This window comes from Ips typographus, linkage group LG1 (genome assembly GCF_016097725.1).
Source record: "Ips typographus isolate SLU linkage group LG1, UJ_Ityp_2.0, whole genome shotgun sequence".
Lineage (NCBI taxonomy): Eukaryota > Metazoa > Arthropoda > Insecta > Coleoptera > Curculionidae > Ips > Ips typographus.
In genome coordinates, this window is record NC_138422.1 from 6582341 (window position 1) to 6609366 (window position 27026).

Consider the following 27026-nt stretch of genomic DNA (forward strand, 5'->3'; position numbering starts at 1 on the left):
TTATACAATATTTGAAATAGTATATTAAGTATCAATAACAGTAAGTAAGCTTTACTGATCGATGACAAAGTTTATTCTTGAAAGTATGGAATGGAATTCTTAATAGAAGGGTTGATAGAATGTAACAGAAGTGCTGACAATGGCGGTTCCTGTCACATTCTTAGACCTTTCTCTTGATAATTCCATTCCTTTGGGTTCACGAATACGTACCCAGTAAAGCTGTTACTGTTCCTGATGCCTAGACTATTTTTTGTACGACTTTATCAAAATCATCCTATATAATTATCCAAAATTAGACAATTCGTACAAAATTAATTTGTTTTTACTGGAAATCTATAAACATTTACGTAGTTTTTGCAGTTCAGCTGTTTGCATGTTTTCATGGTTGGTGCGTTATTTATACGTGACTATCGCGAATCGTTGTTACCTTGGTTGGCTGGTTGACCTCTGGTACCAAGTGAAAGTGGGTTACGTTCAACTTGGGTTTCGTACACATGGTTCTTCCAATATGGCGGCTCAATGGTCTAGGGGTATGATTCTCGCTTTGGGTGCGAGAGGTCCCGGGTTCAAATCCCGGTTGAGCCCAATTTTTTTTTCTTAAAATTTACTGTAATCCAAGAACATCAGTAAACAACGGATTACCGTTTTTATTTCTCTATTTAACCAGTGAGGAACAATAGTTTATTATATTAGTACTTATTATTAACGACCCTTCTTTGATGCAATGATTCTCGGGAGATCATTTTCAAGAGAATTATGTTCATATAAAAGAATGAAGAGTAGTAAGACATTACCCTTAAAACCAAAGACTAAGACCTCTTTATGATCAATATTCGATATCTTTTTAGTAATAATTATTTAATTGTTTGTCTACATTGTCATGGTAATACTCGAACATTATTGTAGGCCATTTAGGTATTAATCCTTTTGACTTAATAGCAAATACGGAATATAGCATACACAACGCTTTTCCCTATCTATATCGGAACATTATAATCATAACATCTGCGGTCACGCAAAATTAACTAAATCAAAAACCGTATGATAAAATATTTGATTGCTTACTATACTTGTAAGTTTATAACTTACTTATCTCTTCTTTATAGTTTTTCTCTCATTACTGAGAATCGTGATCACTGACAACTTGTGACGTTATTTCTTCTTATTCTATTTCTCCATCAGTTCATCTGGTTGGTGAGCACCCTCTAGACCTTCGATCTTCTGTGTTTCCCGAAACTATCAGCCTCTCTAGGTTGTTTTCATCTCTTTGCACGATGTGTCCAGAAATCTCAACATATTTGCCAGGCAGGTAGAAGAAAGGCTATTGCGGATCTTCAGTTCTCTTAGGATTTGACTCCTGTGCGGCGTCCATGAAAATCGGAGCATCAATTCTTTTTCTGTCTGGTTCTTTAACTGTCCACGTTTCAGCTCCATGCCGGAAGAGGAAAAAATTCAACGATTGAACTAGTTTCATTTTAGTGTTATTCGTAATCTGTCTTTTGGTCTGTCTTTCCAAATCTTAGCTAGTCGACTCACACTTTTAGCTAGTTCCTCCTATTCTCCTTCGGATGTCACTTGCACTTGAACTCGGGTTACTAATATATGAGCCCAGGTATACGGTCAATGATTTGAAATCTTTGTAGTAACTATCATGATTTTGGTTTCCTCCGCGTTTATCATAAGGCCACACTTATTATTGCTCTCTGTCTCCACTCGGTTTGAGAGATCCAACATTTCCGCTTCTGATAGCTATAGTGTTCTATCGTCTGCATATTACAGATTTGTAATCTTTTTACCCGCATGTAAGATTCCTCCATGCCAATCATCTAATGCCTTCCTCATAAGGTGTTGCCCAAAGATGTTAAAGAGATCTGGAAAGAGGATGCGTTCCTGACGAACGCCCCTGCAGGTTTTGAATGAGAGCGAGTGCTCGTTCTCTATTCTGATCTTACTGTTGTCGTAAAAGTTTCTTATGAGTGCAATTAGATTTTCAGGCACTCCCATCTCTCGAAGAGCTCTCCACAGCATCTTCCAGTAAACACAGTCAAAGACCTTTTAGTCCAAAAAACAGATGACCATTGGGATATTAAATTCTCTGCATTTCTCTATGAGTTGTCGTAGAGTAAGCATCTGCCCTTCACAAACATTTCCTGTTCCTGGAGTGTCTATCGATCCAGATAAGTCCCTAAACGTCGCTTTATAATAAGAAGATATCAAAGAAATGGGACGGTAGTTGTTACACTTTTGGGTTGTGGTTGTTCCCTTTTTATGAAGTAGAATAAATATAGAATATTTTAAGGCCCTGTTGATCCAAATTCTGTAATAGTTCTCCCATTCTATTGCCACAGCCTGGTGATTTTTCTTTTTTCAGAGTTATTGCTTTTTCTACCTCTGCGTGCATGATGTCAAGTTCGTGCGTTATTTCATTTACATTGAGAATTCTATTGTCTCCAACTATGGTATGTGCAATATTTCTGCCAAACGTTTAATATTGCTTCGATGTCCCCAAAGAAGTTTGACCTTTTGAAACAGATCTTTGGTATCATTTCGGTGCCAGTGTGACCGAAATGTAAAAAAATAATTTTTCAAACGTCAATATCTCGAATATTTGACTTCTTTCAACTCTCGTCAAAAAGTATGACAAATCTTGTGTTATATAATCCAAAAAAGCTATCAAAATGTTTGCTCAAAAGTCGGTCGTTATTCTAGATTTGATACTTTTGCAACTCTTTTAGATTTTAACGAATGTAATGTAGACAAAATAAGTAGTATGAAGCTTTAACTCATTAAATATTACAGTTTCATTCAACATAACTTTTCATTCAGGTGCGGACACTATCAATCCACTGACGATTGTCTCATTTTAATGTTATTTTAATAACCCGATCAAAACAATGGTTGCCACAACATACCTACATTATGTTTAGTTTATTCGGTTCAGTGACCCAGTGAAAGTGTAATATTATGTAAATTATATTACGCTTTAGTTTCGTCTGCTGTCTTGTCTGTAAGGCTTTTTAGATAGGAAGGAGTCTGACAGAAAGTTGTACTAGACTGATTATTGGTAATCAATCAAACAAATTCAGAAACATTTATAACCATGTCGACCTCACTTCATATATTGTTATTTGTTATTGTTACATGATAAAAATGAATGGCAAGCAGGTGTTTCGATTTTTGGCGAAAGTTGCTGGTTTGTTTAAACATTTAACTAAACATGGCGGCTCAATGGTCTAGGGGTATGATTCTCGCTTTGGGTGCGAGAGGTCCCGGGTTCAAATCCCGGTTGAGCCCAACTTTTTGTTCATTTTATTTAAAATTTATGTGCAAATGTTACCAGGTTTACTGAGTAAAAAACAAATGGTGTTATTTCTCTCGCATCAACACAAAACTCCATGTTTCATCTCAGCAGAATTTTGGTATAAAAAGTACTAAAGCTGATTCAAAATTCAGAATGTTGTGTAATTCATTCCGATGATGTCAGTATGGCCCAGTAAGGACAGCATCAAAAGGGTACTGTGACATTCTTTAGATCGAAATTATCATTAGAAAAGGGTGTCTTGTTCCACTGCTATTGATGGTGAAAGTTCTTTAAAAAAACAAATTTTCCCAAATATTAAAAGAACGTTTTAGAGGATTTTAATCTTTTTCCTTATTTACAAATTGTACACATCCATTGCAAATATCGTAGAAATTGGTGATTTTAAATTATTAAGACATTATGAAGAAAAACATAATTCTCTAGTGGAACTAGATACCATCCAAATTTAAAAAACGAAAGATTCTCTAAAAACGGAAATTACAACACATGTTCGATATGAAATTAATTTGAACCCTCTTTTACATTTCTGCATCATCCCGAATTTCGTTTGCCTCCTTCTGCATTCCACGTATTGATTCTTCCTTGGATTCCACAGTAAAAGCAACAACTTTATTTTCAAGGCACTCTATAAAAAATTACTCAGCGACTTAGGGAGCCATTTAACAGGAACAGTTTTTCTTCTTCTTCCGATCCAATTTTGTGGGACAGTGTTGTTTAAATGTGCAGTTATATTTCTAGTAATGTGTATAAGTGTGTATGTAAGGAGCACCATCTTGCTTAAACCACATCTGAGCAATATTTAGAGCAACGTACTCTATTAGAACCGGTACACAGTACCTATTCACTAAGAATTCAAGATAGTTTTAGGTAGTAGGTAAGGTAGGATTTTAATGATTCTTACATACAAGGAATCCAATACTGATTTAAAAATAGAGACCACATAGACCCACAAAGTGGGCCACATTTAAACAATTAATTCATTAGTAGATTTTCATTTCATTATTTGATTTGATCATGACAAAAAACTGATAAATATATCTCAGACGAATGATCCAGAGTCATTCTATAACTGCTCAGGAAGCTTTAGGAATAAAAGAAAGGCAAACCCAACGGAAATCGATGAAGAAATAACAGAGAACAGTATATTATTCAACGAACATGTAATGATAGCTATTACTCACGAAGATGGTTTGCGACACGAGCGGTAGTCGAGGGATGTGGTAAACCATCGAGTGAGCAGCCAGCTCACATTTATGTGATACTATAAATGTGTATCCCAAGCTTACTACTGTTATAAGATTTCTCACAGGAATAAGAGAAAAGCAACTGAACGTTTAATAATACTGTTACAAAGTCCTCATAATCAGATAAAGATCTTTCAAACCATAGATGTTGCTCAGCAAGGGAAGCCAATAGGTGGGTGTTGGTCGGATTGCTCCAGTTATTAATCGCATTGTATGGTTCAGCTGGACGTCGCGTCGATCAAATTTGTGTGGTAGCTGTTTAGTCATACTGGAGCACAGTACTCGGCTGTTGAGAATCCCAGCGCGATGGACGATGTACGCAGCGTATCCGCTGAAGCTTCCCATGTTGTACCACAAAGCTTTTGGATGATATTATTGCGTGTTTTTATTTTAGCAGCAGTCTTTTCAAGGTGTTTCCTATAAGAAAGAGTACGGTCGAGGGTGACGCCAACGTATTTCGGGTGCTTGTTGTGCCGAAGAGTGTTTCCAGCTCCCTGTTTGTTGTTCAGATGAACTGTTGTTGTTGCTGATGAAAATTTTGCTTTCACTGGGTTTAAGTCGCCACCTTTTAAAGTAAGAGCACAAGGAGGCTAGATCTTCTGTGAGAGTTGTCTCCGTCTGGTCAAGATCTTTGGCTCTGTAGGAGAGAGCGATATCATCAGCGTAGCAAAGTTTTTCGACCTGGTTTCGGGGAGGTCGGCGATATACAAATTGAACAATAGAGGAGCCAAGACCGAGCGAGGGTGCAAAACTAGCTCGCGTCTGTACTAGAACAGTACACGTGCACCCTGGGTAACGCTAAATGAGCTAGAGCGACTCGGCAGCCAAGCCAAGACCAAGACCAAGTTATGGGATTTCCTGGCTATTAACAAATCAGACTTATACTACTAACACTTACTGAAGAACAAAAAACTACTGAAAGTATAATTTTTCATCTTTCAATCAAATTTATCGTCAGTAATCACAAATAAGCTTTTATACAGCACACGATGTCTACAAAAGCATTACGCATTAGCATCTCTTCGTAATAAGCTTAACGCGAAAGCAAAAAAAGAGAAAAAAAAACGGAAAGATAAAAAGCACAACAAACGGCGGTGTTGCCCTTAAAATTCGAACGAGATCGTGGAACACCTGTGAATTCCTGCAGCCGTAAACGGCAATGAGCGAGTGCAATTCTCACGGCCGTGCGAGCACGTCAGAGAACCGCTCCTGCTGCCTGCACTTTTGTTATTCTTCTTCGTTCCATCGCGTTGGCATTTAACATCTGGCGCCAACCGCTTATTTGGGCAGACGGCCGACCGACCGATCTGCCGACAATGGCTTTTTCATTTTTTCTTGTATTCTGATGAAATTTATACACTCTGCTTTATACGGATGCGCTTTAACTTTGGAAGCGCATAAGCAGCGGTAATTTTTTTCTTTATTAAGTGATTCTACCGGTAATATAGAGGGTGGCACAATGTGTGACAATGCCCAATATTATCACTTTTGTGTGATTTTTTTATAAAACTGTTTATACATGATCTTCTTCTTCTTCGGATGCTATCCACTAATGGATGTTTGCGATCACATTTTCCATCTCCTCTCTATCCCTTGCGGTATGAATTAGGGTCCGTATGTCATTCACTCCTGTCCACTGTCTTATGTTCCGCAACCATGACAATTTCTTCTCTCCCATTCCTCTACGGCTCTCTATCTTACCCTCGATCAGCAACTGTAAATACTTTAATACTTTTTTTGATGGTAGATAACAATTCACGCTCTTTGTTGATTGTGGACAATACTTCTACGTCTGTCATTCTTGCAGTCCACGGCATCTTGAGCATTCTGCGGTATAGCCACATCCTGAATGCTTCCAATTTGTTAATGTTGTTGACTTTAAGGGTCCAACCTTCCATCCCATAGAGAAATACCCACCAAGACCAAGATCATTTACATCAGGATAATTATACAGGATGGGTCATCGAAAACTAACCAGAAGCGATTCCGTCCACTTTACTTCCGATGGGACACTCTTTTAATAAATGTCTATTTATTATACAGGGTGTTCCAGAAATTTTTTAATACATCAAGTTTTTATTACATCAAGGTCAATCTCTTCAATTAGAAAAGTATTTTTATATTTTTTAAGGGTTGTCTTTGAATTTTCCATGTAACATCCCATAACTTATCTCTAACCGTTCTCCCCTGTAGCTCTATAAAGTAAGGCCATGCGGACCCAAGCTTATATGAGTTTTTACTTTTTACCTCTAAAATACCTGAGGAATCGCCCTGGGAAATATCGGATCCGTATGTTAAAATAAAAATTAAACCGCCATGACAAAGGCTTACTCTAAATTTCAGTTTAGATCACAGTTCAAAGAAATTTAGGTAGTTAACTGTTTCGTTAACCTGGTTTGAAGTCGATGAAATAACTCTTTCGATAAATCTTTTGTAAAATCACACAATCTTGGTGACTTTAGATAACAAAAAGGTTAACGACCACTTGATGAATTTTTGTGATGGTGGTAGGTAAAAACTGAATTACTAGCTGAATTGATTATTACAATAGGTGATTATCAAGAAAAATAAGATAACTGAAGGTGCAGGCAAGAATTACTACTTTTTCAGTGAACTGTTTTAAACACGTAGGTATCTAATTAAAAACGTTAATGAGTTTGAAATGCTCTAACATTCTTGAAATTCCCTACCAATTTTAATGAGAACGGGAGTAAAAAATCATGTTGAAGAGTTGCATTTCTCAAATCGAAGAGCTTATTACTTCTATTCCAGATCTTATTAAATAAAATATTTTATATTGAAAATGTTTATTTGTACGTGTGGTTGGAAAAGTTAAACAACAATTTTTTTGTGTTCCTGATGTTCATTAAAACTTTACTTTTAGAAACCTTTTTTCTTGCTTTTATTTATATCGTCCATACCCAACATATCGATCATACCCCAACAAAAAATTTTCTAAAAAATTCCCAAAATTTGACCTCCAAGATCAGTATGAGACAAGTAAAATTTACTTCCAATTGTGGGGAAAAAATCAAAGTAATTTAGACGTCATAATTAAGTCTAGCTAGTTAAAACTTCGTTGGAGACATTAAAACCATGTTTAAGACCAAAACAGGACAATTTGTTACCAAAATTTAACTTCAAAGAAAGATGGAGCCAAAAAAGCGATGACAGATTGCTTACTGCTCTTATTGAGGTTATAGCATATCAGCGTAATCGGTAACATAAACGGAATGTCAACAGGCAAAGGAAAAAAGGCAAGGGCCAGCAAACAAAATGACGATATAAAATAATGTTGCAAGAACATATTAATATGGACATACCTAAACATAGAACTTCAAAGACCATTTTTCTAAGTTTTATAACCTCGAAGTCCTTCAGGTCAAAAGTTTTTGACATTTTGCCTAGTATTTAACCATTAAGTATGAAAGAAGTTTTAATTTAGATCAATATTCAACCACAACCTCAAAGAAATAAATAAGTTGAATTTTAGGTAAGGAATCCTTACTTTTGACCAAATTCGACCTTTGACATTTTAAAGGCAATATTTGGCCAAGCTTAACTTAAATTTCACGTCTTGATTAGACCACAATAGCCTTAGACACAGAAGATATTATTTGGGTTAAAAATAAGAAATATTTGACCATGTCTGTTTACCAAAAATAGCCTTCAAAGTAATAATAAAGTAAATTTTGACCTGTCTAACTACCTCACAAGTCTGTTTTACCGAAAGTGGTAATTAAGGTAAAAACGAGGTAATACTCAACTAGGTCCATAACATGTAAGTTTCACTTGTCTTGAAGGGCATTTTCAAAGGTATTTGTTACCAAGTTTTAACTCTCTTCAAAAACTTCGACAAATTTTTGACTGACGAGAATTTTTATAGTCAAATTTAGGTAGATTTTCACCAAGATAAGTAAATTTTCTTTTCTGCTTGGTTATTATAGCCAACAATGTTTGTTGGGACGTTTTCACTATTTGTGAATATACTTCTAGAATGCACTTCTAGTTTACAATAGAAAAGAGTCAGATGCATTCCAAAACTTTCGGAAGAGTCAAAGAAGGGAATACTTATAAAAAAATATTAATCTTGCAAATATTGCCAATTAGGGTGCATGTCCAACATTTTTACCTCTTTAAAGATCATTTTAGCAAAAAACGTTTTACGTACTATCCATGGGCCGAAAGAAACTTTACACCCTTGACCGATCAAACTTTGACCGCGGGTGTAATCTTTTTCTTTCAGCCCTTGATACGTAAACCATTCTTTTTATTAATGATTTGGCTTTAGGTATTTAATTTTGAGACATCTTGTATGAAACATTGCAATGCACCTTTTTCGGGTAAACAAAAAACTTAACACCAAACTGTGCACCAACTCTCGGAAAGTCGAACTGTACGAAATTAATACAAATTGCAAAGCTTTTTATTAAAAAAAAACCTTCAAGACATGTTGAAAGACAGCTGGCAGGAAATTCTTTGGGTCTTCATAAATAATGTTTATACATTCTGCAACGTAATATTTATGAAACGTTTTTGTATGGGTAAAAAATTTGGGAGTTATAAAAATGAACGATGTTAATTTTCTCTTGTTCTAATCTGTTTGTATTTCAACATGTGCAATCTTTTTTTAGCGTGATCTACGATTATATCTTTTTAGTACTTTCTTTAATTTGCTTTTGTGCTATAGATATTTATTGAATTAAATGGAGACTATCAGTTACAGCTTCGAGAAGAACTGGTTCATTAAGCATTACGTTGATGATTAAAACAAGAGGCAGTCATTCTTTATAATGATCGTAATTTAATTAAAATTGTATGGTCGTTAAAAATCTGAATTTTATTAATTACTAAGTAGCTTTCTTCAAAGAAAGAAAATATGGGTAATAAGATTATTTAAAAAGAAACGATACTTCAGCTTCATTAAGGATTAATCAAACCTCTAAAAAGATATAATTATAAATTTAAAAATGCTTTGTTGAAGAAATGCACTGGTTATATTTAATTGTTTACTTGAACAATTCTATGATCAAACTGATCATGCATTTTTTACCTGAAAAAATTCTAATATACATATAGATACTCTGTGAAAGACTTGACAGCAGATGATATATTAACAATGTCCTGCCTTCCAAGTTTGTCTTTATTGGCATCTAAACTATTGCCAAAGATGATTTTGAAAGAAATGTTGGTTGACATTGTCTTTCAGAAATTGTTTTAATGTAAAAATTCTACAACCTCTCAATAATGAGTAATTTTATAATCGAAGGTGTTAACCCTGAAATTTCTTGTAGATTCCAAAATAAAACAAAATACTGTTTTTTTTTACATTACAAAACAGAAGTTATAAGGTAGCTGACAAAACACATGTGTAAGAACACCACGAAATTGACTAATAAATCTTTAAACTAATGGGGTCGTCTGCCATAGTGAAATTCCAGCTTCAAAATATAAACTTAATACAGTTTATGCCTTACAATGTGCTATTAAGTTCAAAATTAAATTGCCAGTATTTTTATAAAAGGTTTAAACAAAATATTAAAATGAGCCTGGCACCATCCCCCGTGACGTAATTAGAGACTCTTCAATTTCGTAACGTAAGTGGAAGGCTAGAGTCGAGAGCCAAATTATTCATTTTTTGTAACCAGTGCATTGTTGCCAAAGTTATTAACACTTGCCTAATAATATTTTGTATCAATCAACTATTTTTTGTTAATTTAGGTATGTTCTGTTGGAGTATGAACGATTGCAGACCTAAAAAGTAAGAAGCTGCAAAAATATTTTTTTACTGTGTCTGGGTTTAATTTAAATCGGTTAAACACTGGAGCTAAAAAACACTTATTCTGTATTTTAGAGTGAATATGGCAACCTGCCATCTGCAACGACATTATAATGTGATTCAGTGAATAAAATTGACATTTGGTAAAAATGTATATAAGCAACATACGTCCGTACATATTACATATACATATGCAGAAGAGAAACAGGGCAACTGGCCTTTTCTACGTCACATGGGTGTTACAAGTGTGGTTTTTACTAACGTCCAAATCTACCAAGAAAATTTTTTGGTAGATGACTCCAAAGTAGTATTTGTAATCATAATTCAATAGAGCCAAAACTCCGTAATTTGGTAGAACCTGAATAAAAAAACAATTCTTCTATATAATTAAAAAATATATTTTTTTAGATAAAACCTTGACATATGGTGAAGGTATGGTCTAGTCTTAAACGAAAATTTTATCATAAATCATACGTATTGCTTCGATTACTAAATATTATATACATATTAATAAATTACAAAAACTTTATTGTCACATTATCATTACACCAGATGTGTACTATATAGCCTCTTTAAAGTTCTTAGTTTTCATGCAAGGCGTTGTGAAATTATTAGATTTAAATCCTTCACCAGCGTTATAGTATTGCAGCTTTTTACTTTTTTTCGTTTTGTTAGGGCAATGTAACATTCAGACAATTTTGAAGCTTTCTGTATTGCATTTCCTGTCTATCTGTTAGCTCATTTCTGTTTAACCAAGAGAGGAATTAAAGGGGATTGCACTATAAAAGACTATACTTCAGCCACTTGAGAACAACAACTTGTTAAACATAGGAAATTTGCTAATTTGTTCTTAAACTCTTCTGAACACTGGAAACAAGCTTATGGAAAAATTGATTATCAATAATAATATGTTAAGTGCATTTTTTCGTTGCTAGTTGGGTTTACTGTCTCACCACACAAAAAAGGTTTGTTGGAAAAATGGAATTTCGCACTATTTTCAAAAATTCCATTTTCTTAACAAACCTTTTTTGTGTGGTGAGACAGTAAACCCAACTAGCAACGAAGAAATGTAAAATAAAATAAGTGCCTGTCAAATTGCCCAAAATCATGCATAAAGTTTGTTGCCCTAGAAACAGCTTGAATAAATTTTATATTTTTTTTAGGGAAATAACCATAAAATGCATTAAAGCTGTTTCTTTAGGGCAACAAGTCTGAATGCAAGATTTTCTAAAATTATACGAATAACGAATAAATACGAAACGTATTTTGTGGACTATATCCCGAATAAAAATACACTGTCAATACGATAATATAATCTTTTTTAGGGGTGCGTATTCTTGAAACGAGGGAAGTGAGTCATCAAGTGAAAGGTCTGAAGAATGTTTCTTCTGTCACATTCTATCAACACTTCTCTTTAGAATTACGTTCCTTGATTTCAAGAATTAAGGCCCAGAAGGATGCAATTTTCACTTAGGATTGCAATTGTCGCTGTAATCAAGTGAAATTTGCATTGTAGTTTCAGCTGGGTGAGGGATATAATCAAAAAAACATGTTTATTTGTACGCTAGCACAAATCGGTTTTGGATAGCCGAGATGAACTTCACTTAGGAAAAGTGCAAGCAAAAACTTTGAATACCGTGAAAGTTCTAGTGATATCAGACCGTTATAACTATAAGAATGATGAATACATAGTTAAATTTAAACACTTATTAATGCAATTTTTCTGATTTTATCCACTCTTTTTATAAATCAACTAAAAGAAATATTTCTTTCAGCTGCTGGAGGACGTCCTCAAATAACGATAGACTAGAGATGACTCTTCCTGACGATATTGGTGGATGTAGCGCCACGTTACGGTTGACGATCTCTTGTTCTCTTCGTCTTAGAGAGTATTGCACTGTCTGTATTGTATACCAAGTAAGTTAAGGGTGGTAAAAATTGTGAAAATCACTGTCTGAATCACACTTAATTTGAACTTGGTTTAAACTGGACGTTGCAAATTGCGTTTATTAACCTATTTTACTAAACTTGACTCTTCAACTTCTGAGCAAAGCGTTTGATCGAGTGAGGCTAAATGATATCACAACCATATTGAGACGGGGCAGCATTCCGGAAGAAATAGTTAGAACTATAGAAAACTTGAACACCAATACAACGACCAGATTACTTGTGAACAAAAGCATGACCCAAGAAATGCCCATATCAACAGGAATAAGACAGAGAGACTCTCTAAGCCCGGTACTCTTTAACCTAATCATGAACGAAATAACAAAAAACGTGAAAAACGCGGGGCATGATTACAGAACTAACAAAGGAGAAATAACAATACTGTGCTACGCGGATGACGCAGTAATTATATCAGAAAACAAAGATGAGCTGCAGAGACTACTTCATCAATTCTACCTGACAGCGAAACGCTAAAATATGTGGATTGCGATAAACAAGACAAAATCACTAGTTTTAACAAAAGAGACAGGAGATCTGAGGTAAATAATCAGAATAGCCGGATGTTTGAAAATCATTATATGGAAAAACCAGTTCTTAAAAATAGAAGCAAAGACCAGAATATATAAATCATGCGTAAGGCCAATAATCACATATGCCGCAGAAACCATGGCAGGCACCAGCAGAACTAAGAGCATAACCCGAACGGCAGAGATGAGAAAGCTTCAAAGTATCACGGGACACACGCTACGTGAGAGAATACCCAACCAAGAAATAAGACGAATCTGCGACATACAGGACATTGTAAGATTGACGAGACAGAGATGGCGAGAGTGAAATCAACACATCAACAGAATGGAAGACAGTAGAATTGCTAAAATTGCGAGAGACGGAAAACCACACTCTAGAAGACCGCCAGGCAGACCACCAAAAAGGTGAAGGGATAGCTGGAATGTGGACGTCGCAAGGAACTCCTTAAAGCCGGAAAAACAGGCTGAAAGCCTATTTCAAGAAAAATAAGAAGAAGAAGTTCACTTTGACAACGAAGCATTTCATATGATAAAGTTTAACTACCAGTCGCAGTTCAACTGAACCGATGTTTAAACTGTGACTGTATAACCGGGCCTTAGTGTTTAGATCATCAAACCAAACGATCAAAACGAATGCGGAAAAAGTACCGACAAATTGTAATGTGTAAGAGAACAACAATGAACAACACGCGAAATTTTAAGACAGTTGCCATAGATTTACGGTCTTGTTTTGTTTGCTTCAACTTCAAAGGTTAAAGGTATCTTGGTGTAAATACACCTACATGTGAACTCGCTCTGTGTTTTGAAAGGATGTGACAAAAGTGACAAACAGAGAAGCAAAAACATTTCTCAAAATTGACAAACACACTTACCTTACTTTACTTACTGTTACTTTACAAAATGGTCAAGTAGTCGCCAATAACTAATGTTTTTTATGTTTATATGTATTTTATGAAAGTGTGTTCAGGTTAATATCTGGGAATGTTTTTGGGAGTTTACAATTAATGCTATTATTGATTATTAATTATATAGACAGTACTCAATTTGTCTGAAGAGAAAGGTTTTCAACCAATGTGTTCTGCCTGCCCTAACGTATGGTGCTGAAACTTTAACATGGCTTTAACCAAAAAGGCTGTACAACAAATCAAAGTGACACAGCGTGCAATGGAAAGGTGAAAGCTGGGACTGATCCTCAGAGACCACATCACAAACGCTGAGCTACGTAGAACAACCAGAGCAGACAATCCTAACGTAGAATTGGGCGGGACACATTGCGAGAATGCGGGACAACAGACGAATCAAAAAGATCATAGACTGGAAGCCTAGATAGGACGCATAGACAAGCAGGGGACAACCATCAACTAGATAGCCCGATCATATTAAACGTATCCACACCAATTGAACACAGGAGGCTAAAAATAGGAGAATGTGGAACCAATCAAGGGAGGTAGGTGTACTCCAGTAGTGGAGGAGCAGCAGTTACTATACCAAGAAATATTTTTTACAGTTACTATTATTTATTAGGTTAAAATTTCAGCCAGTGGCACATTGTGGCATTTACATCTCTCACACGAAAAAATAATATCTATTATCTGTGCGTTTTAAATTTCAATTCCAAACATTAGGCAGTGTGGGTATGAGTGATGACTAATATTAGTAATATTTGTTTTAGTTGAACAGATTATTTAATTTAACCTGTGTATGTAACGTACGCAATAAGGAGGCAATATCAAGGTCGGGTTGACAGTATTGTAAATGGGAAGTTCATTGATTATGTATTTTTTATTTTACGCATGTTAAAGGTAACATACATGAATATCGGAAAAATATGATTGCAAGATCGAATAAATATGATATTAAAAGTATTAAGCGCTGCGAATTGCCTACTGAATTGTTTTAGTTGCTATCACGCAATAATTGATTTTGCACATTTTGCAGGAATGTCTCATCGATGAAACTTTTAAGAATATTCCATGCCATCAGCAAGTAAACAAGTAATATAACGCACATGTCCTGCGATACTTAGTTGTCGGTTAACAAGCGTTGTGTATACAAGTAATGTTTGAATTTTTTACAATCTGTAATGCCATCCTTTAAGGTAAATTTTTATCTTTGTATAGTTACCTATTAAAGTTGATACTTTTGGAGGCGTTGTCGCATTTACGACTCTCTAAGCCCCGTTTCTTAATTGAGTTTAGTTGAAATTGGGTTGTAAAAGGATACTTTTGAAGGGCTAGAAAAATAAAGAAAACAATAGAAGTAAAATAAGCTGTTTCACATAGTGTTGAGTGACCTATTATTCCATAGTCGCGTTAGACGTTGCAAGCACGATATGTATGCCATGGCACAAAATTAAATTATTTTTAGCGTTGCTAATTTAGAATCAGGAAACACTGGTTAAGCACATGTGAGCTGCCGGTCCTATATAACGTGTTAGAGTTTCGAAGTGTTATTATTTTATTTTCATTTAAACCTGTTATCAATGTCTTCTTATCAAAATAAGTGTGCATTCTGCGATAGCCCTGCTTTGCAAAAGTGCGCTAATTGTTACAGTGTTTATTACTGTTCACGTGAACACCAGAAGTCAGACTGGAAAAAACACAGGTCCTCATGTAGACCATATAAGGTATATATCCTATTTCACTCTCACTCACACCAAACAGACCAGAGATCTATCTTATTCCATATCTATAGATTTGTAGTGATGACACCATAGGCCGATATTTGGTCGCAACACGAGATATCAAAGCTGGTGAAATTGTAATTCAAGAAGCTCCTTTGATTCGCGGACCTACTCAAGTGACAGTTCCAGTTTGTTTGGGTTGCCACAACGTTATCGATGAAAAATCTTTTAAGCCTTGCAGCAAATGTGGTTGGCCTGTATGCAGTTCCTTGTGCGAAAAGTCTCCGGATCATATTCCAGAATGCCAGTACACTATAGCCAGGGGTTCAAAAGTAAGCACTACTTATTTAATGATTTATTGTTATCCGACACTTTTACAGGTAACCATATCCTCGTTTGGATCAATCCACCCATCCTACCAATGTATAACAATATTAAGATGTCTATATCAGAAAAAAATTTCGGACGTGTGGAAAAAGATTGATTTACTCGAATCGCATTGCGAAGAAAGAAAAAAGTCGTCAAAATATGAAAAAGACCGTGTGTCAGTTGCCCAGTTTATTCTAAACTTCTTCAAACTGCGACAAACATTTACAGAAGAAGAGGTTCTAAGAATTTGTGGTATTATTATGGTATTTAATCATTCTAGATAAAAATCACATTTTTTAAACGTGTTATTACAGGTAAATGGACATGAGGTACCGTTAACCACACCACCTCATGTGGCAGTATACGAAAACACGTCCATGTTAGAACACAGTTGCAGTGCCAATTGTAATAAAACCTTTACGGATCAGGGTTCTGTTCTAATTAAAGCTGGAACGCTTATTAAAAAAGGTGACTGCCACATATTTTTAGTATGTAACTATTAGTAAACAAAGGATTTTTAGGTGAACACCTGAGTATTTGCTACACTGACCCGCTATGGGGCACAGTGAATAGACGTCATCATTTGTATGAATCCAAGTTCTTTTGGTGTTCATGCAAACGTTGCTCTGATCCTACTGAGTTCAAGACTTATTTTAGTGCTGTTCGTTGTCAACGCACGTATGTATTGTTTGTTATCTACAGGGTCTTCTAAATGTTCCGGAAAGATATACCTTTTGCCACGAGGTGAAAAATGCAAAGATCAAATTTCCCGTAAAATTAAAAAATCTGTCTATTGATGGTCGTTTTGAATGAACCAACTTTTTTTTAAATGGATCGGTAACCATTTTAATAATTTTTTTTGTTTTTCGAAAACTTCTGTAATCTGCAGGTAAGGTTTAACAAAGTTTTATTAAGATAGTTTTCATCTGAGCTTCAAGAACAAGAAGGTTGGCTCAATTACGTGATAAAATCAAATCAGAAAGTTGATTAGGAATGTGTTTTTGGTCTTCCAAAATCGATTAGTCAATCATACTCTTCTCTTCATACCGTCTTCTCATTGAAGGTTGGCAACCACGTTACTAAATGTACATCTGTCTCTTGCAACATGAAATGGCTCTTCTACGCCCAGTTTTTCTATTCAGGATTTTTTCTTCCTGCCTATACCCTTTTTCTCCTTCGCTATTTTGCTTATACCCATGAACTTAGTTTTTTTGGTATTTATACTTCTTCACACTAAGTTGACTCTCTCTAATAGGGTTTGAAGATCTTCTTCACTCTCTGCCATTATAGCAGTATCATCGGCAAATCTTAGGTTGTTAATCTTAGTGCTAGTGTAGTTGTATTAATGTTCCTCCATCAATGTTTACTCCCTCGTGTCTCTCTTCCAACGCTTTCTGAAACACAAACTGTGAATATACGAGAAATATTCAACAATACATTCCCCGATTGTGAACTCATATTGCTACTAGACTCCGACCGTATACATCTCTAGGGATACGAGATTGGATCACGTATTTTAGTCAATAATTGAGCCGGTTATTTGCTTAATGTTTAAGTTATTCAGGTAGTTGAGAACAGGCTGGATAACACTTTGTTTCTTATCTGCCGATAAAAAATTATTTTTTTATAATTTTTAACAAATCTAAAAATTGATTAAAATTGTTATCGATTCATATACAAAAACGATAGTGGATGTTGTTGGTCCGAAGACCTAATTCTTAAAAATTCAAAACAATCATCAAGAGTATTAGCTTTCGGTTGGACAATCTTCTGAGCTCAGCACGACAATAATCTCCTCTTTCTACTCTTAGTAACTTAATATACTACGTGGCAAGCCCAGTTTCACTTTTGAGGACCGCCTATTATGTATTATATGTTCTAAATAAATTAATATTTTAAAATTTTCTTTATAGAGATTGCAACGGATATATGCTACCTACGTCCTTTTTGGATCAGACACCAAACTGGATATGCAGCAAATGCGAATCTTCTGTCCCTCCATATCATGTTCAAGAAATTATCGATCAAATCGGACAAGAACTGCACGAACTTCCTAAAGGAGATAGCAAGGCAGCTAAAGACTTTATAAAAACATACGAAAAGTACCTGCATAGCAATCATTATTATTTGACTGATGTTAGGTTTGCGTTGACCCAATTGTTGGGCCACGAAAACGAAAAGCAGCTACCAGGACTAAGCGATGAAGATTTAGAGTATAAGGCCAGAGTATGCCAGACTGTGTCAGATTTGGTAAAAACTATTGCGCCTGGTAATTTGTGTACTAAAGGTATGAATAAATTGTGAATAACAAAACTGTTTAAGGGGAAACTCGAATGCGAGGGCTTCTGATGTTTGAGTTGCACGCTACTGTGGCAGAGCTAGGACGAAGAAATCCTGAACCACAACAACTGGTCTTAACTCTTATGGTAATAATACTCCTAATAACATTTCCAAAAAGTAAACTTACGAATTTCGTAGGAATCCAAAAAAATTTTGCAAGAAGCAGTTGCTTTATTGAGATTCGAACCACATAGTCTACCTGAAGGAAAAATATGTTTGCAAGCTCAAAAGAACTTGAAGGAACTTGATATGGTTTTGGCGACTTTACACAAAACTATAGGAGATTCGCCTTTGTAGACTGTACTAAAGCTTAATTAAGTCCATATATAAGACTGATCAAAAATAAAATTACCCAATGGGAATTATTTGCTTTTATTTTGTAGTATATTCAAATGCAGTTATTATTTTCCTCTCATTTGTCTAGTGATATTAATGATAATCAACTTGCCTTGCCATTTCTTTGATACAATTATTTGTACTTATATATTGAACTTCTTGAAGGAAGCATTCCTACATTACTTAATGAGTGTGATTAAAACAACCTGAAGCATTGGCCGGTTAGATTACCAAACTTGTCATCTTTAGACTTTTTTAACTAAAATAACTTTTGGTCCAAAAGAAGTTGTTTAGTAGCATAGATGTTAACAAGTCAGCTGTTTTCACTTCTAAAATTTACTATTACTGCTTCCCAGATAACAAAGGAAACATATTCATATAGGTTCAAGATATGTAAATATGCTAGATATGTAAATATGCTAGATATTCTAAATACATATGACTTTTAGAATATGTCTAGTACCTGCCTGTGTATAGGACAATTTAGCTAAATCGTATTATTTTGATGTCAGGATTATGCTGTAGCTCTATGTCCCATTACTTTGTATATTTTAAACTAAAACCATAGTTATTGTTTACAAAACTATATCAGAAATATATTCTCTAGAACACCCCTACAATCTCTTCAGTGTTGGTTGAGTTATATATGTCCTTTTCCCCAGCATTGGCTAAGTTAATTCAAACCTAAACTTAGCTTAAGTTGTACTTAAAATTGACGGTGTGAGGGAAAAAGGCAATAATGGCTCTTTCACAATGAACTTAAACCAGTTTTACTAAATATTTTCCAACGTTATGTATAAGTAATGATTTATTTGAATCTGTCAACATTTAATTGTGAACAAATGTTTTAATGTCAGCATTTAATATTTCACTTAAGTTCTCTTATTCATTTACGTTTATATTATGTATTTAGTTTTATGTTTCTGTTCTCTGTTCCTAACTTAACATCCATACGTAAGACTACGTTGGACTCAAAAACTCTGTATATAAAACACTAAGAACGAACTACATTGATAAATAAATCGTCAGAATATGCTAATCAGAAAAAAATCCATCTTTGTATAACTGGATGACCTTCAACGATTTTCTTTTTGTTGTAGGACCAATAATTCAAAAGCTGTTGACCATTTAGTTAAAAACCGCTGAAATATCTGCTATTCACCGCCTTATCAGTGGGATATTAAACTAACTTTAGTTCAATTTTTAATGTGGTACATACATATAATAAACAAGCAATAAAACGTGTTAAACTTTGTGTTGCGTTTAAAAAAGGTGATTGTTATTGTGTGCTGTGTCAGGTTCACTTATATGGTTTTACAATTGGAATTAGACGAAAAATGCAATCTTTCAGTAAGTGAGGTAATTCTAAAGTAATATGAATATAACAAAGATTTATACATATTTGAATTTTATAAAAATTGTTGTTACAAAAAATATATTAATTTTGAATCAACCAGGAAAACCTTTTTGGCTTTGATGTTTTGATGTATTAGCAAAAAATTAAAACTTATGCTTTATATAAAAAGATGTAAAGAATTCACATTGAATTAAATAAAATATATATCCATAATAAGAAAGAAGACATACATTAATTAGTTAAATTCAAACAAAATTTTGAAAAAAAAGCAATGATATTTGACATCACACTTTTTATGGAACCACTTTTAAAGAGACTATTAGAAGCCTACAGATTAGATTAGGTTAGGTTAAAGGTGAAATACCATCGATACAGCATGTAAGTATATTATTAAATTATAATTTCAGTAAACTATATTTTGTAACTGTTTTGCACTTTTGAGCTCAGGAGCAAATTTAAATTCTTAAGTAATATTAGGTACTCGGAATATACCAAAAGGGAATATCAAAAAATCTCATATTTTAAGATCATTAAGATAAGTTATAGACAGTATAAGACATCAGAAGACAGAAATGACACAAATAAGTCAGCTGCCAGCACATATGATTATTCAAGTTTCGCTCGTCATTTGTGCAGAATGAGCAAATAGAACTTATTGATCATGTTTTGTAAATTTCTGCGCAGCAATGAGCAAATTGCTTTCTAATAATTATTCCCCTATAACTTTCTATACAGTATATTGGATAATTTTTTTAAGTTCAGATAGGTTTTTATAAGTCTTCCAGATTGCCAGTGAAGACGATGGTATCAATCGAATCGAATGTGCATGGTGAAGAACACAGGGTAGTTCAGTGAAAAGCGTATACTACGTACAATTGCACGTAGTATACGCTTTTCATTAAACTACCCTGTGATATTATTCAGACTAAGTTCGTTTATCAGAATTCCCTTGTTCATGCCGTCTAGTGTTTCTTTGAAGATGCGCTCCAAGTATAGGTTGAAAAGGCGTGTCAAGTGTTGTGTCAACTTGAAGAATACGTTTAATCAGAACGGTTTTTCTAGATGATGACTTTTCTCTGTTATACCGGAAGTAGATACCAAAGTTGCTTATTTTAAATAAAACAGGGTTTTTGGTTTTATTGTTTCGTCATTCATAAAAGCCAGAATGACGTTCTAACTGTCATTTTTGAAAAGGTTATTATGCATTTATTTTTGACTTTCCAAACTTCTTGGAACTTTAACAAAAAACAAGAACATATATAGAACCGTGACTCTTTTTAAATGTACTTGAACCCACTTTATTAGAAATTTTTTAGCAAAAAAACATGCTAATCATTATGTTTTTAGCAGTGATATCCTAATCTGAATTTACCATTATTACACCATATAAAATTGCTACATAAACAAATTTACCGGATGATAAGATAACTAATAATTGTGAAGTGTTGAGCCGGCACTACTAAATAATGAAATCAAGGTAATTTGTCTGAAAGTAAAAGTATTTGTAATTTTCAGATTTTGCCTGTCAAGCTTGCACATTTGCCCTGGTCCTTTGCTTAGTTAGAGCTTGTCCATCAACTCCAACCCAAACTACAATGGGCAGTCGATTTAAGGTTTTTGTAGCCAATCCATCAGTACCCAGGATTGCATATCAGCTCTTGGAACCCAAGTAAGATTTTATTCAGTTATGCTAGTAAGAGATTTTTTAAAAACGCAACTTATTTTTGCCTAAAATTGGTAAACATTTGTTTGGAAATACTTATAATAACCAACTTGTTCCAACTTGTGGGCTTATAGGAGACCTTCTTATAATGTGCTAATATTTACAGATGTGAAGTAATAACAGCACCAGACTATGAAAGGGAGTCAATTTTAAAAAATGTTGTGGGCGTGGATGCCCTCTTTTGGTCTGGACATATCAAACTTGATAAAGAAGTGTTAGATGCAGCTGGTAAATTTTATTTTGTTAAATAATTTAACTTTTAGCAAATATTTCTGTTGATTTGCAGGCTGTAAGTTAAAAGTTATTGGTACTATGTCAGCAGGATACAATAACATAGATGTAACTGAGCTGAAAGCCCGTGGCATTAAACTAGGAAATACTCCAGCAGTGTTGAGTGGAGCAGTTGCAAATATTGCTGTTCTTTTAGCTTTAGGGGCATCCAGAAGGCTTACGGAAGGTCGAAGACATATTGAAGCGTTAGTTTTCTTTTAATGTTGCATTTGCTTTGTTATCAAATTTTGACTTATTTTAAGAGGTACTTGGCCTAAACATTTTAACACCCAGTGGATGCTTGGAAGAGACTTGAGTGGCTCCACAGTAGGAATAATTGGTTTTGGTGGAATAGGACAAACCATAGCTAAACGTTTGAAAAGTTTTGAAATTGGTGATATTTTATACACTGGACATAGGGAGAAACCTCAAGGTTGTATATTCGGGCAACTAAAATCTAATAAGTTAGTTCTCACACAATATTTTTCTAGGAAAAGAGTTAGGTGCCAAGTTCGTGGATTTAAACACTTTAACCACAGAAAGTGACTTTATTTTTCTTGCTGCTCCATTGACTAATGAAACCACTCACATGTGCAATTCTGACTTTTTCTCGAAAATGAAGAAAACTGGTGTTTTGATTAACGTTAGCAGAGGGCCGCTAGTCGACCAAGATGCTTTAATCGAAGCCCTTAAAAGCGGTGAAATTTTTGCAGCTGGTTTAGATGTTATGACCCCAGAACCCCTCAATCCTGACAGTGAATTGTTAAAGCTACCCAATGTTGGTAGGTTTTTTTCAATAAACTATAAATAGACGGTGGTATTCAACGGAGGGTTGTGTTACTTCTAGTGTTGTTGCCTCATTTGGGCAGTGCTACCGAGCAAACCAGAAACGCTATGGCAGAGCTGACCGCCCAGAATATTCTAAGAGGATTGGGAGGTGCAGAAATGATTACTCCTGTTAATTTGTAATTAATACGTTTTGTATTTTTTATCTGTATTTAATCACCATTTAATTAAATGTATTGGACTTTTATTAATACTGTAATGTGATTTGAATCAAGTCTCTATTATTTTAGTACCTAACAGCATTTATCAGAAATTTCCATTCAGTACAATTATTCTCCATTATCTGTAAGGAATGAAGTTGACACATCTGACTTTTATGAAGTTTTTTCAATATTCGTCTAGAGTCTAGAGCATTGGCTTGCCATAGTTCTGTTTTTCTTATCCTTGACGTCTTATGGATAATTTTGAAATTTCAATATCTGTCTGTATTTACAAGGGAGTTTACTCTAACCAGCATTTACCATTTTTAAGATAACTCGTATAGTCATTTACGGAAAATTTGATTCGTATAAAGCCGAGTGCACACGACTGTTGTATTTGGCATTGTTCTATACTTTCCAAGCTTTGTCAAGTCGTGTGAGAGGTTTGCTTGTGCAATTACTTGTCACTAATGCAGGTTGGTTTATTTTCCACCTAAAGTCGGTAAAAATTACACGCGTCAAGGGATGACAATTATTCACGTATTTGACCAGCCCAAATTTGTCCATATTTGTGGCTGCGCTCACACGAGTTGACCTGTTTGGTCGTATAATTGCGTTTTATTCAGAACAATACTACTCATTCTGCATCTAGACGTTGGAGACGTCTTCAAATCCGAATGTTGAAAGGTATACAATGTTGTGAGTTCTATCAAAAATAGAATGAGGTTTTTTCTTCTTCTTCATATGCCTTTCCCGGTCCTCCGGACTTTGGCGGTTACTGTGGAGAGTGCTTCTCTACCTTCTGCCAATCTGAGAAACTCACCAGCCTCACGAACCCCTGTCTATTGCCTGATTTTTCTCAGATGCAATAGAATGAGGTTTCTTCTTCTTCATGTGCTTCGCCCGGTTCTCCGTGCTTCTATATCTTCTGCCAATCTGAAAAACTGACTAGCCTCACGAAGCCCTATCCATTGTCTGATTTGTCTTCTATTTTTTCTTTAAGAATGAGTTATTGTAGTAAACGGTTTTTTTTTTACGCAATACGTATCCCAGATAGGCAATTTTGCGACATTTTATTGTTGTTAGTAAGTGGTTAAGTTCTGACTTCTTGCAAGACTTCTTTGTTGGAAAGCATATCGGTCCAGGAAACCCGCAGCATCCTTTGATAATTACACATTCCTAATGCTCCAACTTATTAACAGGGCTGACTTTGAAGAACAATGTTAACTTGATTTCAGTAATTCTATTCGACCAAATGTGATGAAGGTGAAGCTGATGAAGAAGACATGAATGTGAAGCTGAAACTAATTAATGTAAACATTTTTGTTTGTTTAATTAAAGTAACAAAAACAAAAAATAAATAGTAGGTACATACAGAGTGCGTTTTTTTTAACGCGCAACATAGGATTTTACGTGTTAAATTTTTAAGCTTATGTTGTTAGGGCGATTTTCATACCCAAAGCAGGGAGACCATCCGACCTGGCTAAATCATTTAGACCAATCAGTCTCATGTCATTTATTTTAAAAACATTGGAAAAACTGGTGGACAGACATATAAGGGATGGTGTTTTAGTAAATAGACCACTACACCAAGACCAATATGCGTACACAACAGGCAAGTCAACAGAAACAGCGCTTTTCCAGGTTGTACATCGACTGGAACAAGGCCTGGAAAACAAAGAGATAACATTGGGTGCCTTCTTGGATATAGAAGGTGCTTTTGATAATACCTCTTTTAAATCAATCATCACGGCAGCCAAAGAAAGAGGACTTGATGACACCTGCTGCAGGTGGATCAAGGGCATGCTCAAAAACAGATTGGTACACTCTTCACTCATGGGTGAAAGTCTTTCAGTGCAAGTAGCTGGAGGATGTCCCCAGGGTGGTAACCTATCGCCTATCCTATGGAACCTTGTCGTTGACGGACTGCTCAATAAGCTAAGCAGGGAAGGCTTCCATGTTAATGGATATGCCGACGACATAGTTATCATGGTGAAAGGGAAGTTCACAAGTACAATACGGGAAAGGATGCAGATGGCCCTAAATACTGTAGCAAGATGGACTGCAAGTGAAGGGCTGAATATAAGCCCCACAAAAGCCACCATCGTCTCATTTACCAGAAGGAAAAAATTGGATGGAATTGGACCAATTTATCTTCATGGTGAAGAGTTAACATTCAAGGGAGAGGTTAAGTATTTAGGAGTCATCCTAGACTCAAAACTAACCTGGAACCAGCATCTGGAAAAGGTCATAAACAAATCGGTAACCACATTTGCAATGGTTAGACGAATGTATGGAAAAACATGGGGTCTCAGACCTGGTATGGTGCACTGGGTGTACACCAGGGTGATCAGACCAGCAATAACTTACGCAGCTGTAAGCTGGTGGCCAAAAGTCATGCAAAACACTGCGATACACAAACTAGAGAGGATTCAACGAATGGCCTGTCTAGGCATAACTGGTGCAATAAGAACCACTCCTACTGCGAGCATGGAAGCTATATTAGACCTGCCTCCACTGGACCTAATAATTTTAGGGGAGGCAAGATGTGCTTACCAAAGGCTCCGGGACTTGATTGACCTGCCGGGGAACATAACAACGACAGGTACAACATCAATTTGGAACACAGTAAGGGATCCAATTCTTGAAATGAGATCGGATTACATGTGTCCTAAATATCACATTCAGAGGAAATTTGAGGTAATACTGGATCAAAAATTCTAGGTAAATAATGCGAAAAAACTGACCCAGGACTGTCTAATATGGTTCACAGATGGATCTAGACAGGAAAGGGGAAGTGGTGCAGGAGTTTATGGCGAGAGACCTAAGGTAAGCATCAGCATACCACTAGGAAAACACGCCACAGTTTTTCAAACGGAAATATATGCTCTGTTATGGTGCATAGAAGAAAACATTAGAAGGACTTACAAAAATAAGCAAATTCTAATAATAACTGACAGCCAGGCGGCCTTGAAAGCACTGCTTACGTGCAAAACATCGTCAAGACTGGTAGATGAGTGTCTACAGAGAATTACGGAACTGGCAGAACATAACAGGGTAAAACTTGTATGGGTACCAGGTCACTCAGGCATTCCTGGAAATGAAAAAGCAGATGAACTTGCCAGGCAAGGCTCAAATGCAAACATGATTGGACCAGAACCATCTGTAGGCATACCTAGATGCTCAACAAGACGGGTCACTGGGGAATGGATCAACACAAAACACCTGGAACGCTGGAAGACGTACCCAGGAAATAAGCATGGGAAGCAAGCTATTGCAGGACCAAATAAAAATAAGGCTCAAGAACTGCTAAAGTACAGCAGGAAAGAACTGAAAGACCTAACAGCGCTTCTCACAGGGCATGGACCTGTGAGACAACACCTGTTCACCATGAAACTATTCGATGATAACCTGGACTGCAGACTATGCGGGGAGGAAATCGAAACGTTTGAACACATCATATGTGAATGTGAAGCACTTGGTCAAAGGCGACAAACAATCTTCGGGAAAACTAAGTTAGTACTGAAAGAGATACAAAGAGCACCAAGCAAGGACCTTCTTCACCTCGTACGGGAAACAGGGATAATGGACTGGTGTAACTAAAGCACCACAAACATGGGGACAGTACAATAAGCCATTAGGCTTACGTGCTATCTGGAGCTGACAGCCGACAGACCCATGGAGAAAGAAAAAAAAAAAAAAAAAAAAAGCTTATGTTGGACCATGTTATTTTGGAACTACAGGTATAAAACTTGGAAGATGTGTCTTCAGTACCATGAAGCCTAAGTAAGACCACCAATTCGGTCTAAAAAGTGTTTACAAATTAGCAAAAAGTCATCTTTTTTGGAACATATTTTATCTTTCCATATTCCCTGTATGTATGTTTACCTGCTATCTGCCTTGTCAGTATCAAAAACAACACCTACCATACATACAGGGAGTATAAATCTTTTCGAAAGAAGATGACTTTTTGCTAGTTTGTAAACACTTTTTATACCGAATTGGTGGTTGTACTTAAGCTTCAGGGTACTAAAGACACACTTGTCAAGTTTTACACCTGTAGTTCTAAAATAACATGGTCTAACATGTGCTTAAAAATTTAACACGTGAAATCCTATGTTGCGCGTTAAAAAAAACGCACTGTATGGTACCGGTCCGGATCATGACTTATTCAGCCAAACCGGTATACCTACATAAAGGACG

The 27026-nt window shown here is 35.5% G+C and overlaps 4 protein-coding genes and 2 non-coding genes across 12 annotated transcripts; 5 read left to right on the plus strand and 1 right to left on the minus strand.

Moving 5' to 3' along the window:
• The first annotated feature begins 513 nt into the window (after positions 1-513).
• TRNAP-UGG (transfer RNA proline (anticodon UGG)) lies at positions 514-585 on the plus strand. The gene has a single exon. It is a non-coding gene; the product is annotated as a tRNA-Pro (tRNA).
• A 2637-nt stretch (positions 586-3222) lies between these two features.
• On the plus strand, positions 3223-3294 carry TRNAP-UGG (transfer RNA proline (anticodon UGG)). Its single transcript has one exon. It is a non-coding gene; the product is annotated as a tRNA-Pro (tRNA).
• A 10453-nt stretch (positions 3295-13747) lies between these two features.
• Positions 13748-18513, plus strand: LOC145731264 (SET domain-containing protein SmydA-8-like). 3 transcript variants are annotated; one of them, XM_081983080.1, is made up of 8 exons: positions 13748-14266; positions 15514-15774; positions 15823-16074; positions 16126-16279; positions 16333-16489; positions 17725-18080; positions 18134-18237; positions 18290-18513. In XM_081983080.1, exons 1-8 carry the CDS (start codon positions 14246-14248, stop codon positions 18446-18448), a joined length of 1464 nt encoding a protein of 487 aa, XP_081839206.1. In that variant the 5' UTR covers positions 13748-14245; the 3' UTR covers positions 18449-18513. The 3 variants fall into 3 exon arrangements, with proteins under 3 accessions (XP_081839206.1, XP_081839126.1, XP_081839283.1); XM_081983000.1 differs by lacking the exon at positions 13748-14266 and adding an exon at positions 14364-15445; XM_081983157.1 differs by lacking the exon at positions 13748-14266 and adding an exon at positions 14367-14917.
• Positions 18514-19608: 1095 nt separating this feature from the next.
• LOC145731439 (glyoxylate reductase/hydroxypyruvate reductase-like) lies at positions 19609-22870 on the plus strand. Of its 5 annotated transcripts, none has more exons than XM_081983333.1 (7): positions 19609-19837; positions 21360-21513; positions 21674-21795; positions 21854-22043; positions 22101-22270; positions 22329-22619; positions 22685-22870. In XM_081983333.1, exons 1-7 carry the CDS (start codon positions 19825-19827, stop codon positions 22804-22806), a joined length of 1062 nt encoding a protein of 353 aa, XP_081839459.1. In that variant the 5' UTR covers positions 19609-19824; the 3' UTR covers positions 22807-22870. The 5 variants fall into 5 exon arrangements, with proteins under 5 accessions (XP_081839459.1, XP_081839537.1, XP_081839687.1 ...); XM_081983411.1 differs by having other exon boundaries at positions 19610-19846; XM_081983561.1 differs by having other exon boundaries at positions 19620-19759.
• A 1454-nt stretch (positions 22871-24324) lies between these two features.
• On the minus strand, positions 24325-25559 carry LOC145732464 (uncharacterized). The gene is made up of 2 exons (XM_081984751.1): positions 24554-25559; positions 24325-24491 (listed from the first exon to the last, which is right to left on the minus strand). Exons 1-2 carry the CDS (start codon positions 24926-24928, stop codon positions 24444-24446), a joined length of 423 nt encoding a protein of 140 aa, XP_081840877.1. The 5' UTR covers positions 24929-25559; the 3' UTR covers positions 24325-24443.
• Positions 25101-26426, plus strand: LOC145736693 (uncharacterized). Its single transcript, XM_081991116.1, has 3 exons — positions 25101-25523; positions 25597-25652; positions 25784-26426. The coding sequence occupies exons 1-3, from the start codon at positions 25101-25103 to the stop codon at positions 26424-26426; spliced, it is 1122 nt and encodes a 373-aa protein (XP_081847242.1).
• Positions 26427-27026: the final 600 nt, after the last annotated feature.

What these genes read in the sequence shown, in the direction of transcription:
- LOC145731264 (XM_081983000.1), top strand. Translation starts at nt 15,302, where the DNA reads ATGTCTTCTTATCAAAATAAGTGTGCATTCTGCGATAGCCCTGCTTTG. An exon ending in GGTAAAAACTATTGCGCCTG is followed by an intron (nt 18,081 to 18,133) that starts GTAATTTGTGTA and finishes AAACTGTTTAAG; the next exon opens with GGGAAACTCGAATGCGAGGG. An exon ending in AACTGGTCTTAACTCTTATG is followed by an intron (nt 18,238 to 18,289) that starts GTAATAATACTC and finishes CGAATTTCGTAG; the next exon opens with GAATCCAAAAAAATTTTGCA.
- LOC145731439 (XM_081983278.1), top strand. Translation starts at nt 20,646, where the DNA reads ATGGTATCAATCGAATCGAATGTGCATG. An exon ending in TATCAGCTCTTGGAACCCAA is followed by an intron (nt 21,514 to 21,673) that starts GTAAGATTTTAT and finishes TAATATTTACAG; the next exon opens with ATGTGAAGTAATAACAGCAC. An exon ending in GTTAAAGCTACCCAATGTTG is followed by an intron (nt 22,620 to 22,684) that starts GTAGGTTTTTTT and finishes TGTTACTTCTAG; the next exon opens with TGTTGTTGCCTCATTTGGGC.
- LOC145732464 (XM_081984751.1), bottom strand. Translation starts at nt 24,928, where the DNA reads ATGGTGGCTTTTGTGGGGCTTATATTCAGCCCTTCACTTGCAGTCCAT. An exon ending in TGATGATTGATTTAAAAGAG is followed by an intron (nt 24,492 to 24,553) that starts GTATTATCAAAA and finishes TTTGTTTTCCAG; the next exon opens with GCCTTGTTCCAGTCGATGTA.
- LOC145736693 (XM_081991116.1), top strand. Translation starts at nt 25,101, where the DNA reads ATGGTTAGACGAATGTATGGAAAAACATGGGGTCTCAGACCTGGTATG. An exon ending in ACATTCAGAGGAAATTTGAG is followed by an intron (nt 25,524 to 25,596) that starts GTAATACTGGAT and finishes TATGGTTCACAG; the next exon opens with ATGGATCTAGACAGGAAAGG. An exon ending in TTTATGGCGAGAGACCTAAG is followed by an intron (nt 25,653 to 25,783) that starts GTAAGCATCAGC and finishes AATAACTGACAG; the next exon opens with CCAGGCGGCCTTGAAAGCAC.